This window comes from Borostomias antarcticus (assembly GCF_949987555.1).
Source record: "Borostomias antarcticus genome assembly, chromosome: 17".
Lineage (NCBI taxonomy): Eukaryota > Metazoa > Chordata > Actinopteri > Stomiiformes > Stomiidae > Borostomias > Borostomias antarcticus.
The window spans coordinates 6,802,416-6,819,616 of record NC_140250.1 but is presented as its reverse complement, the minus strand read 5'-3'; the positions used below and the strand labels follow the sequence as shown (position 1 = coordinate 6,819,616).

The following is a 17,201-nucleotide window of genomic DNA, read 5'->3' as shown; positions in this document are numbered from 1 at the left end:
ATGAATCAGTGTTGTTTGGGTTAGGGTTCGAGGTTGGGATGATGAATCAGTGCTGTTTGAGTTAGGGTTCGAGGCTGGGATGATGAATCAGTGTTGTTTGAGTTAGGGTTCGAGGCTGGAATGATGAATTAGTGCTGTTTGAGTTAGGGTTCGAGGCTGGGATGATGAATCAGTGCTGTTTGAGTTAGGGTTCGAGGCTGGGATGATGAACATACTGTTTGACTCACCTTAGTCTTCCACTGATTGAACCTCCCCTCAGCACACTGGTCCAGAGCATGAAGAAGACGAGGGTTGACACTATTACAGTTCTCTGCCTCTTTTTCATTTCCAATCCGCTTCAAGTACTCTACTCTCCTTGGGATTAGGACACAAATAATTAACATACGATCATGAGGAGCCAGAGGTAATGAAAATCAACAGGAAGATAAGTGCACACTAAATGTGTCATCCCCCATCCATGATGCATGTAGTCAGCATCTAACAGTTGTTGAATGTGTGGATTGGAGTTTGTTTGGTCTAAAATATACTGCAACCATTTATTTGAAAGTAAGTAACAAATTACAATTTAATGGATTAAAATTATTGATATCAAAAGTACCTACAATGCTAAAAAAAAAAAAAAAAAAGACATTGAAAACAATAAAATAGTATCTACTGTTCATTTGGTCTAGGCCTCCTTCTGCATCGTGGATCTGTTCAAAGCATTCTTCAGGGTCTAAGAATAGCCACCATAAGAGCTACTAAACACCTCAGAACTCTGTGGATTTAGAAAGTAGATGGCCTCCCGATTAGACTAGACTTTTACTGAGATCCTAAGCATAGTTTTTTATGTACAAAGCAAAATGAAGCCTACTTGGCAATGTGAAAAACGAATTGTGGCGACCACCCCACTAGCGGTAGGCTCTGGTACATGTGTGCAGGACGGAGTCAATCTAAAGGCAGCCTTTCAGTGTCCGTGCATACGTACGCACTAACGTACAGGGGTCAATCGGTATTGCCAGGTGGGGGACAATGAGGGTGAAAAAAGAGTTCAGCTTACTCGTCTTCCGACCAGAGGAAGGGGTGAGCCAGGGATTCTCCCACCATGGGCCTCTTCTTTGGGTCCTCATTGATCATCCACTCTATGAGGTCTTTTGCAACCTCATCATCAACATGTTTCAGATCGTACTTCCCCCCATAGATGTTGTACTCACATAAGAAGCCATCGCCAAAGGGGTGGTGTCCACCAGAGAGGATGTAATATATCAACATCCCAGCCACCTAAAAATGACAGTACACATTTTACACACAACACAACCTGGTAATCAAAACTAAAACTACTTACTGTATTTAATAAGAGAAAAGAACAGTAGATGGACGAACCTGGATATCAGTGTTCCGTTTATATGCTATATCTTTGTCTTCCTCTAAGGTTTCTCTGGCCTTCCAGCATTTTGTTCCTGCAGCGCTTGTATGTAGAGTTGTTTGTCCCTTCGGTAATCGTCGGCTAATCCCAAAATCTGCTAATCTTGCTTTTTTTGTAACATCTAAAAGGAAAATAGAGTAAACATAGCATTCAAGATATAGTTCTTGATATAAAGTTGTTAGAATTAATTTCAAAAGCCAAAAAGTACTACTATTACTACTTATAATACCACCACTGTAACTATAAACAATTACTGTATGAAACAATGAAAAGAAAGTGCATTGAGAAGACTCATTTCACCATGTTAATACTCATATAGAGTCAGTTTGGTCTTACCTATCAGAACATTCTGGGGTTTGATATCCCGGTGCAGGATATTCGGGGTATGACAATGAAGGACTTGTAGACTACAGAGTAGCTCGTGTACAATTTTCTTCAGGAGATGGGACTGGTCTTGGGGTAAATGATTCTTGATGTAATCGTCCAAGTTGTATTCACAAAGTTGAAGAACAAGATAGCCAAAGTTCTTATCCTCTGTAAAGTCTACATATTTGACAATGTAGGGATGATCCAGCTCTGGAAGACGTAAAAATCCTTCCTCGTTCTTGAGAACTTGATAGTTTGACTTGGACATTCTCTTAACAGCTACTTCAGTGCCGTCGTCCCTGAGACCCAGGAAGACCTCCGTCCCATCACTTCCTTTTGCTATGCGATATTCCTCTTTATTTGCATATGTAAGGTTCCCTACTTTAGTGACCTCACTGTCATCCATGTTTGCAAGCTTCTCCAACTTTAGCCTCCACCGCTTGCTGATTTCTACCCACTTTCGTGGTGTTGGTGATATTTCAGGAGACGCCTGAAATGGATTAACACTCAGACTTACTGACGGGCCAGACCCTTGAACTGGAGCTGATGATGTGGTGCAGGCAACAGAATTGTCTTCATCTTTTGTCTCTTGGTTTTCTGCCCTTTTCTTCTTCTTCTTCTTCTTCTTTTTATTTTTTTTAATTCCGGAAGCTTCACTCATAACTGTGGCAGGAGGCCTTCGGAAGTGCATGTCCAGTTCCCTCAGCTTTTCTTTGAGGTTTTCATCCATCCTCATTTCTGCAGAAGCGAGTAGTTCCTCGGGCACTGAACATATTCCTGATGACAACATGTTGCATCCAAATGAATGCAGGTTTGCAAGTATGCCATATGTGTACATCCTAATGTCAGAGTGATATTCTGGCTTCACAAAAGGTGAAATATCTTTGCACAACTTTGTGAGGAGCTCTGAATGCCAGCCATCTTTGACTGCTGTCTTCTGTGTGATCACATATAGTAATTTCAAAACAAGTAGTTGATTCATTTCAATCTTACTAGACAGCAGTTCCAGTAGTTTTGGGATCATTACAACTGATACTTCAGTTTGAATCTCTCTCATGGTGCAGCAAACTCTATGTAGACCTTCCACCACGAAGCCTTCCAGTCCATTTCCCTGCGGAAATTTGGCCAAACGTCTGATTGCATCCTCAATATAGAAGGCTAGTTTATCATTGTCTTTTAGCCACTTGATGGTTTGGTGATGGTACTCCTCTTGATTTCTCCCTTCAACATTAAGAAAACTGTCAATCATATTCAGGTGGGTTTGAGGGTTTTCTTCCAGAAAAAAAGGTTCAAAAAGTTTGAAAACATCAGTCCGGCTTCTCTGTAGCAATGCTATTTCCATATCCAAGGAATGTTTTATTTTAGAAAAAAATGTGTCACCATTTGATGCGAAATTATTGATCATTTTAGTCATGTTTTTATTTGAATCATTATCATTAGTGTTAGGTGTCACAAATGCTCCAGCATTGATGAGCATCTTCACAATATCTTCTCTGTCATTATTTGCAGCTGTTTCAATTGGTGCAAACTTCAGAGGATGGCCATTCACAATAATACCATTTGGTGTTGCTTTCGCTGCAAGTAATCTTCCAACTATTTCAACTGGAGCTTTGGACATTGAGGCATAATGCAGAGGTGTCCAAAGTCTCTGAGATGGCTGGTTTGGATCAGCGCCCTCCTTCAGAAGGAAAGAACAAATCTCCACATTGTGAGATGTAATAGCGGCAATTAAAGGGGATACAGCATCATTCCACTTAGCGCACGAGTACAGTCCATTAATGTCTTTGGATTGTATCTTCCTTTTCAACTTCTTGAGACTGTTGTCAATGATGCATTGTATAATGTCATCGGTGTCTAAAAAATTTGTCAGTTCCAGTGATACAGAGATGGAATTCATTGCCTAAACTCAGTCTGCAGTGTACTGCTGGGGTAGAATATCTGTAGGATGGCAACATACATGAATAAGTTTGCCTGACATACAAGTACATTTCTCTGTAAGGCTTTAATCAGTAGCCTAGTTGTATGATGATTTGTGTACTGTATTGTGTACAGTATGTGCATATAATTATGTGAGAGTTGAATTAAAATGAATCGTCTCGTCAAAATCATCTTAATTGATTCAACATACAGTACTTATTATAGTGAGGCTAAAAATTTAACCAATTTGGCATGTTTAATTACCATCCAGGTAGTATGTACTTCATACAGTCCTTATCAGTGTCAGTACTTGGCCTCTTCCAGGTGACCTTTGATCCTCTGAAGGTAGAACTCAAACATACGTGTTGGCGATTCCTGCTCGGAAATAAAACAGCACCACCATTCAGTATTGTTTAGCGATTTGACCAAAGTCAAATATTCATTTTTGAAGATTCAACAAAATGAGCTGAACTCAAATAAATACAAATAAACCAACATCAATATCATTAAATGCAGATCTGATCATTTTATAGATATATAATTTGATAGATATTAAAAGTATAAAATAAAGAACATGTATACACACAATACATCTATAGCTGTATCAGACAAAACACAGTTGGTTCCATCTGTAACCTTCATTCTCTAACACATTAAGGGGTTACATGAATCATGGGTTTAGTGGTATTACAGTGTAATTTCCTCCCTTTTCTAAGGTAATTTGCTTTACTGTCTGTATTCATTATACTGTATGTGATGAATGTGAAACAGTCATTTGTTGGACTGAGCTGGAGCTGAACCAGCACCTTCATAAAGTATTCTACACAGACGCCTGACACTCTTTGTCAGTATAAGGCAGGCCAACTTCCTATAACCTTTGATCCACTGTAAAACACAAAGTAGCCTAGCTGGTGGACTGTGTCTACATGTCCATAGAATAAAAAAGTACATATAGCACAATATTTATATTTATCCAGTGCCATTTTCTTAATCTATCAATATTCACATATATAATGGATGTGTATTACGTATAGGTCAAACTGTCAACATATCTTACAGCAATTCCAAACATTTACGCTATGTTGGCTAATTTGTTGATTCAGAATTCCAGTAGCGTTTCTAGTTTATATGCCACCCTGGGCGAACCCCCCGCTACTACGGCGGCCCCGAGCCCACGCGGCGAGATGGAACACTTTCAGTTTCGTTTTGTAAACGGGAAATTAACTCGGGTTTTCCGATTGTGAATGATAAACAGTCGGCAGAATTCTTTAGTGGTATTCTTGTGCAACAATTTCACTCTCGGCAGTTGAGCTTTCTTCCACCACCAGTAAGAAAACCAACAAACAAACTGAGAATTGACATTACATTAAAGAAGAGTCAGGTTAAGAAATGTAGGCTATGTAGCCTACAATATGTAAATTGGCTATAGTAGAAATCTTTGAACAGCAATATCAGAATTAAGAATAAGGGCTGCTATTGTAGCCTAGATATCGTCACAGATACTGAGAATGCACATTTCAGAGTAGTGTAATTTTAATCAAACTTACTTTTCTTACTCATTTAGTCATTAGAAGTTATCACCTCCAGCTTGATCAGCAGTCCTTCGTCATCTGAACATGTAGAAACCACCCCTACAGAGTCATCTGAGTTAGGGCGTGTCCAATCTGTGTAACATGATATGAAACAAAACAAGTTCCAATGTGAATTCCACCTTACCGTATCTGCAGGAAATGGAACTGAAAGCTTTCATTCCAATGGAAACCCCTTTACTAAAAAAAGCGCAGGGCGAGAGGTGATGTTTTCGGTGGCGTGTGTTTATTAGTTTATTTATTGGTTTATATATTTATTGGATTACACAAAGACTACCAGACCGATTTTCATGAAACATGGAGTGGTGTAGTATGGGTCAACTGTATATACCTGCCCTTATTCTGCAGACTGTTCCGATGCAGCTGTTACCTTTCCTGTTCGTGTCTGCTACCCGCTGCGGGGATGACGCAGTCGAGCGCTCCTCAGCTAGCCACAGGGCCGACGTTTGCTTGATAACTATACTTTACACGTTGGTGGGAGGTTTCACAGCACCAGAAGGGCGCTGAGCAGTGGCATTTTTACATGTAAAATACATACAGGAAAACTACAGTAGCCTAGGCTACTGATGTTTTTGTGCGTGCGCCAGCGCACCTAGGATAGCAAATATCCATTTGCAGCCCCTCTCTGGCTTACTCCCTGCCTCTGCCCCGTTGTTGACCTGCAGTTCTATGTTGCTACCACAAGAGGCAGTGGTCCCAGAACCTGCAGTTCAATGTTGCTACCACAAGAGGCAGTGTTCCCAGAACCTGCAGTTCTATGTTGCTACCAAAAGAGCGTTTACCGGCCACAGGAGGGCAGCAACAGGCTTAGATAGAAAGTGGTTCCTTGTTCAGTTTCAGCAATTCAATGAGTATTTGAGTTAGGCTATTTAGTTTATTATAGTATAGACCCAATATGACGCGAGGGGGCGGAGTCTTGCCACCACGCCACTGTCCACGCCACGGACCCCACAAATCAGCCCCTGAGAGGGCTAGAGAAACACGGTCTTCACCCAATATGACGAGAGAGGGTGGAGTCTCGCCACCACGCCACGGATCCCACAACTCAGCCCCTGAGTGGGCTAGAGACAGACTTGTCTTCACCGGTGGGGGCAGGTGGGTAGCCCGGAGAGGGCTCCACTGCCCCCGACCCAATATGACGTGAGGGGGCGGAGTCTCGCCACCACGCCACAGACCCCATAACTCAGCCCCTGAGTGGGCTAGAGACACAGGGTCTTCACTGGTGGGGGCAGGTGAGTGGCCCGGAGAGAGGTACACTGTCCACGACTAGCTCTGACCCGAGGGGGCGGAGTCTCGCCATCACACCAGTATCCACGCCACAGATCCCACAACTCAGCCCCTGTGTGGGCTAGAAACACACTTGTCTTCACCGGTGGGGGCAGGTGGGTAGCCCAGAGAGGGGTCCACAGCTCCAGACCCAATATGATGCGAGGGGGTGGAGTCTTGCCACCACGTGACTGTCCACACCACGGACCCCACAACTCATCCCTTGAGTGGACTAGAGAAACAGGGTCTTCACTGGTGGGGGTGGGGGCAGGTGGGTGGCCCGGAAAGAGGTACACTGTCCATGACTAGCTCTGACCCGAGGGGGCGGAGTCTCGCCATCACGCCACTCTCCACGCCAAGGATCCCACAACTCAGCCCCTGAGTGGGCTAGAGACCCACGGTCTTCGCCGGTGGGTGCAAGGAGATTGTCCAGAGGTGACTGTACTGCACTCAATCAGCTCTGACCCAAGTGGGTGGAGTCTCGCCACCACGCCACTGTCCATGCCATGAACTCCACAACTCAGCCCCTGAGCGAGCTAGAGACACACGGTTTTCACCAGTGGATGTATGGACATTGCCCGGAAGTAACTGCACTACACCCGAACCACTCTGATGCAAGGGGCGGAGTCTCACCATCACGCCACAGACCCCACGGCCAATGGGCCTAGGATATAGACAATTAACTACCGGTGGAATGGTGGTGAAGCATCCATCGGGGACCCGCTGTAGGTCTGCTAGCCTTGTGTTATATTCAGCCGGAGGTCCGCCAACTCGTCCATCGGGGACCCGCTGTAGGTCCGCCAACTCGTCCATCGGGGACCCGCTGTAGGTCCACTAGCTTTGTGTTAAACCTTTGGAACTTGAATTAAACCTCTGGAACTTATCCAGAAAGCCGCTGCTCGCCTGGTGTTCAACCACCCCAAGTTCTCCCACATAACTTCCCTCCTCCTTTCCCTACACTGGCTTCCTGTAGCGGCTCACATCCAATTTAAAACTCTGGCGCTAACCTACAGGGCAATGAAAGGAACAGCCCCCTCCTACCTCCAGGCCATGGTCAAATCACCCCCTACTGACCGCTACGCTCTGCTACCTCAGGGCGACTGGTTGCCCCGTCACTCCGAGGCCCCTGCGGTCGATCGACACGGTCACGGCTCTTCTCTGTCCTAGCCCCGCAGTGGTGGAATGAACTGCCCACTGATGTCAGGACAGCAGAGTCGCTGCCCATCTTTCGTCGCAGGCTCAAAACTCATCTCTTCAAGAAGTACTACAACAATCCTCCCTCCTAAGCACTTATTGTATTGTATTGCACTGTACTTTAGATTGCTATTCTTGAACTTTGCCTTCAGCACTAGATTATGCTCTTAGTCACTTGTTTTAGAAAGAAGATGCACTTGTGAGTTCTGGCAATTAGTAGTACATTGGCTTTTCCTACGTTAAATGCAATTATTGTTAGTCGCTTTGGATAAAAGCGTCTGCTAAATGACTGTAATGTAATGTAATGTTATCTGGGTTTATCCCTTACCTTTGTCCAGAAACAGAAGTTGAACCAATTGCAGAAAACGTTAACGTTACTGGAATCATCAGTGTAACTGCTTTAGCCACTGACCGCTACCATTAATCTTATGGAAGCTGCTGCTAGTTGTTGTGAGCTCATGAGCTAACTAGCTATCTCGCTCTTATTGTGCAGGATTAGCATTGGAAGCATTGGAACTGATGTGTCCAGGCGACAAGACCTATCTTAATTTAGGACATCATTTCATGTCATTTCAAGTCACAGCTTTTTCAGTGGCATGACTAGCTTCCGTCCTACCAGTCCTGAACAGAAACAAGCCAGCCACGCACATAAGCCAGGCTGGACCTGGCCTGGTTTATGCACTACTGTTCTGATCTGGCTATTTGTGTTACAACCACTCTGAAACCACACTGGAAAAAATACAAGGGTTTACAGGTACAGCAGATTTGTGACACCAGAAACATAGTCGGTCGAAACACAAACTGAAGGGGTTTTCGCAAAACATAAAATAAATAAATAAGCCATCCTTTGAAACAATTAAAAAACAGCATAATTCTGAATAAGAGCATGAGTCCAACATGTAATATTATTAGTCTAATTTTGTCTCCTGATGTTCCCTCCAGCTTGTATGAGGAACAGCCCTGTGTTTTCTGTTAATAGCTACAGTATAAGGAGAAATACAGTCGGCCTCACCCCAACCCATACTGTAGCTGCAGACCAGTATAGAGCAGTTTATCTGCAGAACAACATTTGGTGTCTTTGCTTCCGTGTGTTCAACTGTGCTTTCCTAGTGTATATCATGACTTCCTCCAACTCTGCACTTTAGAAGCAGAACAAGTGTCTATACTGTATGTTCATCAGTTATTTTTGTGAACAATAATAAATGAAATGCATCATATTAGACTAGATAAGGCCCACCTGTACATTTCTAACACTCTGATGTCCTCCTAAGATCAAGGCTCATATACAACTGCTAACATTTGATGTTCAGAAATAAACAGAGACCCACAAAACTACAATTATCATTTAAGACTTGTTCCTATGCATTTATTTCAATACTCAACAGTATAATAGTATGGTAATATCATAATTGTAATCATTAAAGTAACATTCATTATGTTAAAAGAACTGTGGCATGATAAAAAACCAAAAGCAACAACCTGCATATCTTACAGCTTGCATATTTAATTGTTTATATAATGAGACACAATATGATGATTATTTCACATGAGCAGCAGTACTTTGATTGAAAAAACTTTCACACAAGAATTTGATGTACATTCTGTCTTGAAAAGCATTCTCTTGCAAGCAGCAGTACTATTTGGGGGGTTGAGTGCAAGTCAAAGTTTAAGTGGTAGGACAAACAGGTAGCTGTAATTCTGATTCTGTTGTACAGTTGATAGTGCTAGATCAACATTCACTAGCCTACTTTTAAACATATGTATAAAATAAATGAATAGGTTCTGATAATACATTAATAATGCAATCAAATTCCAAGGATTTTTTTCAAGAAACCTTTTTTCTTTACACTTTTAAATTGGAATGCACAAATGAAAAAATAATCGAAAGTATTTTCAGAGCTTGCGATCTGGAATTAAAGACATTGTACAGTATCCTCACCCAACAATCCAAAGATCTAATTTCTCCTGGCTATAATGGTTTAAATCTCTCTTATGTAGGGTTTCAGATTACGTCTGCGGCTTCATAGGCTCCTCATACACATAATATGCAGAGCTAAGAGTGGATTCTCAATTAGCTTAGGATGTATCAAATGGTGAAAGATTATTCAAAATGTTTTTCAACAGCTGCTTTTGTCCCCCATTTAGATGTAAACTTGGACAGAATCTCATAATTAGTATCTGGAACTATGAACAGGGTTGGGTCAATACTGAATTGAATTGAAAATTGCTGTGAAATTCCCAGTCAAATGAATTGAACACCCCGGTTGCAGATCTGGACTTTTTTTTATTTTTTACAACAAGTAAGATTTAATTCAGTTAAATATTAAATTCCACTTACGTTTTCATAAATAAACAATAAAATGTATCAAAATACCTACTGTATATAATAATATGGGCCTGATCAAGGTTGAGAGCTCCACACTACACAAGGACACTTAACATCTAACACATAAACCTCTCTATGTTGAGGCAGCTTTTATACTGTACTATTCATATTTATGTTAACTTTATTTTAATTGCATTAATTACATTCTCGATCAAGTCAAATTCCCCCCCCAAAAAACCTAAAAAAACGCCACAATTCTGAATTGACCCCAACCCTGCTTAGCAATATTCTCTTGGTCATTGTAAACCACACAGATGACACCTTTATCCCATTTTAAATAAAGCCCATACTATCCAACCTCTTGAACCCCCCATGTCAGTTGTAGATTGTATTTGATCACAAGCCTATGAAAACTAGATCAATTGACTTAAGTAGACTGGTATACTCTAAAGAGTGGAGGCTCATAACTACTGTTCCTAAACGTTTGTGCTTCCAAGGTTCCCTGTATTTACAAAGCAGAGGGGAGTCACAGCCAGAAGAGGGCGCCACCGGCCGACTTATATTCTCTAACCCAATGCTGATAAGGCAACATATCATACATTTCCACAGGAGGTGAGGACATGAGGTATACATGGGTAGCCCCACTTTGTTGCCCTATATTTTCAGTAGGTTTGGAAAATTGGTGTTGAGTTGTATCTGTGGTGTCCACAGTATGTATACCCACCGGTTGTAACTTCCTGTGAGTATAAAACAGTCAATACTGGGGGCATGAAAATGGATTTGAATCTATATACAAACCTAAGAGATGGGGAATATAAACCAATACCAGGTCACACCCAACGAGTTCCCTACTCCTCCTTTTTCGCTCAATGTCGACTTTTACTGTTGAAGATGGATGGTAACGAGCTGGTGGGCAGGTAGGAGAACCCCCCCCACCCCCCCTTGCCCGCCCGCTTGGTGAACTCACAAGCTCAAGTCGATGATGATGTGCTCAAAGATCTGCGTGTTGCCCTTGAAGCTGGAGGCGAAGACGAAGTCCCTGCGGTCGGTGGACACCACGGTGAAGGAGCGCGGTGACTGGATGTACACCTCCTTGAAGCGCTCGAAGAGTCTCTTCTCGCCGTCCCACAGGTAGATCTGCGAAAAGGTGTAGTCGCTGCCCAGGGCCAGGTAGTGGCGCTCCTTGAAAGAGAAAGGCTGCAGGATCATGGAGCCTCGCGACGGCAGCGCCTGGACCTCGGTGAACTGCTTCGCGCTCCAGCGGAGCACCCTGGAGTCGCCGATGTAGCGCGTCGCGGCCAGGTAGAGCTCCTCCTTGAGCCGGAAGTGCTTGACGGCCACCACGTCCTCCATGTTGGGGATCTCCCCTTGCAGGACGAACTTCTGGTTGCCACGGTTCCACTGGTAGATGACGGGCACCTGGGAGCGGCTGGCCAGGATCAGGTGGGCCTTGCCATCCAGGTCAACAAACTCCGCATCCGTGTCGCGGAACCACTCATGCAGGGACTGGTAGGAGTAGAACCCTTTGTCGTTCCACTTGTAGAGAGTGGACAGGCCCGCCTTGGAGCTGTCGGCGATCACGAAGAACCAGTCGGAGCCGATCTGGAAGGCCTCGATGTCGTTGGGCTTGGAGATCTTGGACACCTCGATGTCCTGGAACTTGCTGAACCTGCTCTGGTCCTCGTCAAACTTGTAGATGTGAGAGCCGCCGAACAGCTGCGCTACGATGACGAAGACCTGGTCCCGGATCACCAGGGACTTGCATCCGACAATGGACTGCCCTGACATGAGACACGAGAAGATTCAACCAACATCCTTTAGATTTTAAGATATAAACACTTGCACTTTGGTCAACCACGGATGTTTTTAAAGGATAAGTACACTGAATTTCATGTTTAGCCCCATACCTGGCTTCCCTGGCATGTATCTGACTAGTACAAGTTAAAATATTTCTGTTTTGTGCAGTACAGAGTTCTGTGTCAATAACGTCGGCCTGCGCGCCCTGGCTCTGGCTAGCTATGGGAACACTCGAAAAACTCTAAAAAGTATGATATACGTGGATTTCAAGTTCAGGAATTACATGGTTTATGCTTACCAAGCTCTGAAGTCGTCCTGTAAACACCATAGGTCCTTTGGCCTCTGCATTTCGAAACAACAGCTAACTTGTAAACAGTACTACTTTCACCGAACATACAACAACCATCCCTTCACGCTGTAAACCTTCGCGAAGTTCATCCGCGCTGCGGTGCATAAACCATGTAATTCCTGAACTTGAAATCCACGTATATCATACTTATTAGAGTTTTTCGATTGTGACCATAGCTAGCAACAAGCCAGGGCGCGCGCCCCGACGTTATTCACACAGAACTCTGTACTGCACAAAACAGAAATATTTTAACCTGTACTAGTCAGATACATGCCAGGGAAGCCAGGAATAGGGCTAAACATGAAATTCAGTGTACTTATCCTTTAAATGTGCTTTATAAAATAAAGTAAAAATAAATACAAATATACATTTTTTTTTTTTATTATTAATGATGCTTGGATGTGATAATAAAAAATAAAATTAAAAAAGCTACAATTCAAAGGTAGGCATACCTGTGATGTTGTCATATGTCCTGAAGTTCATCTCAATGTGGTCCCACTGTAACACCATACAGCTCTCGGTAGTGGGAGCTGCTATGGCCACATAGACGTCATTCTTGTAAGAGAAAGTGTCCACAGACAGGGACTCGGATGGCACCGACTGGTGGAGGACAAAATCTGTGAAGAGCGGGAAATTCCGGCATGAGCACACAAAAAAACTTTCAACAGACAATAAATACAAATTATTTCTATGACACACCTGCCAATCTGGATTCGCAAGTGCTTCTAACCTTTCAAATCATACGTTTCAAAACATTGCCATTTCTGTGTGACTATTCTGTACAGTGGGTCTCCTGATAGACGGTTGCCAGTCTGGACCAGCGAGGACACTGATTGGTCCTCTCCCTCACCCGTTGAGATGCACTCGTTGTGCAGGCTCGCCATGTCGTTGAGACGCTTGTCCTTCATGTCCTGGGGTCCGGCGCACACCACATCCGACACCGTGGCGTTGGTGCTCTTCAGCCACACCATCAGCCACTTGGCCCGGCAGTCGCACTCAAAGGCGTTGCCCCGCAGGTCCCTAGAAAACAGCCCGTCAGTCACCGCAGGGCAACATATCTCAGTGTGTTACTACTGTATATGGTAATTGAAGGATTTTGACTGCATAATTGTATTTTTGTATGTGTGTATGTATATATATATATATATACACAGTATATAACGTGTTTAACCATTATTTATTCAGGGAATCCCACTGAACAAAATATCTGTTTTGCAAAAACACTTACAGTAGATTGTAAGAATACAATATAAATACAAAACTACAATCACATCACTCACTAACACAGTAGGAAGCTTACCATCATTGTTGAATTAATTTCCGTGACATTTCCTGGCTAAAAGAGTACAATCAATACAAGATGCTATCTAACCATTGTCTTTGATCCAGGAAGCCAGTACTTGTCCACCAGTGGAGTGCTGCCTAATGTGAACACGGAAGAATAACCGACACACCCACTTACAGCTCTATCAATGAGTCCAGGTCGATGAACAGGTCCCTGGGCAAGGCTTTTAAGTTGTTGTTCGCCAAAGACCTGAGGAAAGCATGGCTGTCAGATTCACAGAGAATATTCTGGAGCAATTAACCAGCTTTGGAACCCAATGTTGTTAAGGGTATTCAAATGGATATATTCTGCACCAGAATGGAATACTGAACACCTGGGCATGGTTTCCAATGTCAAAATAGGTCTAGATTTTCTCTAACTGAAACACATTTTCCCTGTTGCCCTAATTAGAGAAGAATGGAGGAGTGAACACTGACGTTTCCTCCACTGTAATCAATGATGACTCAGTAATGAACTTACAGGTGAGTCAGGTCCCTGAGTCCTCTGAACGCATATCTGGAGGCAGTTTCTATCTTGTTGCTCTCGATGAACCTGTGAAGAGTACAGCAGGGTTCATGATGGACTGGCAGATGTTTGCTGATGCTCTGACACAGAGTGTCCAAATAAATGGACAAGGACCTGTATCTCTCTCTCGCTGAGCGTCTTCAAGCCCTCCCCATATTGTCACTGTCATGTAGTGTTTTGGTTTTGTGAAAGTGTCAGTTGCTGTGCAAATCAGGTAGTGTACTGGTTGTGAGGTTGTGCTGTTTAACCAGAACATGAGTTGCTTTGTAAATGTGGAGACGTCTCTTACTTACAGGTACTCTAGGTGGGGAAGACCGGAGAACGCATCGTCCCTTATTGTTGTGAGGGAATTTGAATTGAGAAGCCTATGATGATGACAACACAGACAGAAAAAAAAAACAGTTTAGGGTTAAAGACCCCAAATATTTGCTGAGTCCTGAACTGCCTTCCATTCTGAAGACACATTTACATCAGATTTAGTCCAGTTCACAGACTTTAAAGCAAGTGAAGGCTCAACATCATGGGTTCCCACAAATAACTGACCATTTGGGTATGTTATATATATATTGATACGGTGACCTTCAAAGGAAAGGCAAGTGGTTCCTCTCAGGAAAACAGCAGGTTGGCTCTCAGTGACGGGGTGATGGGGGTCAAGCTCGCACCAAGAGGCAAACGGCTGCTGAGCAATCGACACCTCTGAGGGGGAGCGTCCTTCCAAAGGACTGTGTGGGAACATCCTGTCAGACTCCACGCTGTCAGCAGCTTTGCCTCTGGATCTGACCGGCCGAGCCACTGAGAGTGCAGCTTCAGGCCTATTCACCAACACAGTCGCTCTCAGCTTGGCTCTTGTATTTTTCTCTGGTACTGAATATGTTGTTTGTAAGCAGGGGACATCTGTGAAAGAAGCCTGGTCGCAGTATGTTCTTCCCTGTCTGTCTGTCTGTCTTAGTTTTGGGTGATTCCTGGGGCTAACCCTTAACACCAGCAACAGGGTCAGTTGGTTTGCACTAGGCTTGGTCATAGGTCTGGAGAGTACAAGTGTAAAAAACTGTCCTCCTGGGAGTCTCTCTCTGAGCCTTGGTAAATGATGAATCTCTTCCAAGACTTTGTGTAAAGTATAATTAATCAGAAACGGTATATCTTATAACACCAGACTGGTAGAAAACAAACGTACTGAGATGAGGCTCATCTAAGATGCGCTGTGGTAGTCGCGGTGTTTCAACAGCAGATGAATGCTTGGTACCGGCCAGGCCTGAACAGTGTGTGCTACTAGAGTCAGAGTACAGGCTAATGATATGGATCGATGGCTTCCTGTAATTATGATGAGTGGAACAGACCACTCCACGACTTCCCTACCCTACCGTACGCCCATTAATACATTACAGGAGCTTTCAGCTGTGGGACTGTGGCTGTAAATGCATGCTAGGATGCAGGGAAGACCTCGGGATTTCTCTGTGGGGGAAAAACAGGACGCTGTCCACCTAGAGCCCTGTACTTCTGGACGATGAGAAAGGGTAGTCAATACCTAAAATAATCCTACATTCAGCTTGTTTGTCATCCAAATCTTGGGTCACACCCATTGCTGTGCATTCTGTATGAAAGTTCCGTTGCATAGGCTAGACCTACTACTTTAGTAAGCTACTTTGGGAAGTATAGGCTACATGTAGCTGAAGTTGTCCACCTTCTCAAAGGGTCAAATTCAACTGTATTTAGAGGTCTATCCAACCCATGAAAGCAATAATGGAAATGTGATAAAGACACTTTAAAATCGCATTCAACTCCACCCCATCCCCACAGAATACAGCCCTTTCAGACTCACAGAAGTTGGAGAGATGGCATGTGAGCGAACATAGACTCCTTGACATCCGAGAACGTCGCGTTGACAATGCTCCTGAAACGTTTCAGTTAAGAAAAACGGGTATGTTACAGGCTAATCACAGACCAGTGCAACAGTGTCAGTTTTGATAGATCCCATAGAAGATAGAAGAAATTGCAAGTCAGGTCAAATTGCCCTATAGGCTACGTCGTAGCCTATCCCCTAATGGGTGTAACTCGTTCAAATGTAGCCTGCCTCACGATGCTACTGTATGCATTAAACTTTATTCATACAGTAGCCAGGCTACATTTGAACTAGTTATACCTTGTCTGTACTATTACACAACTATCATTCATATTATAGGCTAATATACTTACAGTGAATTGATGTCGTTCGGGGTGATCTTTGGTACATATGAAGACCCGACGCATATGATGGACTCCCTGGAACAGCTGCACGTTGAAGGACATCTGTAAACCTTTTTCACACAAACAACTGAAGCCAGGCACAGGAGAGACATAGAAAACAATGCCCATTTTCTAAAAATTGACAGCATCTTTTTTCTCGGGCTTGCATGTGTGAGGCTTCGCAGAGAACGCCGATCAGATCGCGCCGCTATTCCACCCTGCACCATGAAATGCTGCACTGAAGCCCTGACATCAGCACATCCCATTTAATTATTTATTAAACCAGCGCTCTTGTGATTATTGGTTGAACTGCCTATATTCTACAGCATTCTTACTCAGTGCGGGCTAAATTAAAACTGGATATGGTCATATAAGGGGAATGTAGGCGTAAGCCTGGCCACCATAATATGCATCTCTCTGAGTTCTGTAAGCTTTTGGTCTTTAACGTTACGTTAGACATTACATGTGTAGATACTAGAGACTGTTTCACAGTGGCAGCCAGATTGTGTTGACCTGTTATCAGGAATTCGAATTTTGGAACTTGAAATAAAGGTCAACCGAGGTGAAAACATAGGCTAGAATTTGGACAGGGCGTATACGGTCGTCAGATCAACATAAGACCTAATCTTAAAACAGTTTAGTTTAATTTACAGAAATAGATCACTAGGGTCCCTGCTATAGGCGCTTGATGTCAGAACCATGGACAACGACGCAGGCCAAACTAGAAATGGTGCTTGGTGAGCATAGACCTCCGCCCACGAATGCTTCGGTGGCTCTGTGCGCGCGAGCAGGACATATTCGGTATTGCTGCATTCGCTAGGTGGATAGCTTTATGCTAGTCCAAATCCTGTGTCTCTGTGCCCTTCCCACAACGAGATATGGCTGTTTCAATTACCCCCATTGACAATGAATGGGGGAAA

At 43.5% G+C, this 17,201-nt stretch overlaps 1 protein-coding gene across 1 annotated transcript; it reads right to left on the bottom strand.

Moving 5' to 3' along the window:
• Positions 1-11,026: 11,026 nt before the first annotated feature.
• lgi2a (leucine-rich repeat LGI family, member 2a) lies at positions 11,027-15,909 on the bottom strand (the record flags this gene model as incomplete). Its single annotated transcript, XM_084451664.1, has 7 exons — positions 11,027-11,844; positions 12,662-12,826; positions 13,060-13,229; positions 13,672-13,743; positions 14,014-14,085; positions 14,352-14,423; positions 15,878-15,909. 7 exons carry the CDS (start codon positions 15,907-15,909, stop codon positions 11,027-11,029), a joined length of 1,401 nt encoding a protein of 466 aa, XP_084307790.1.
• Positions 15,910-17,201: the final 1,292 nt, after the last annotated feature.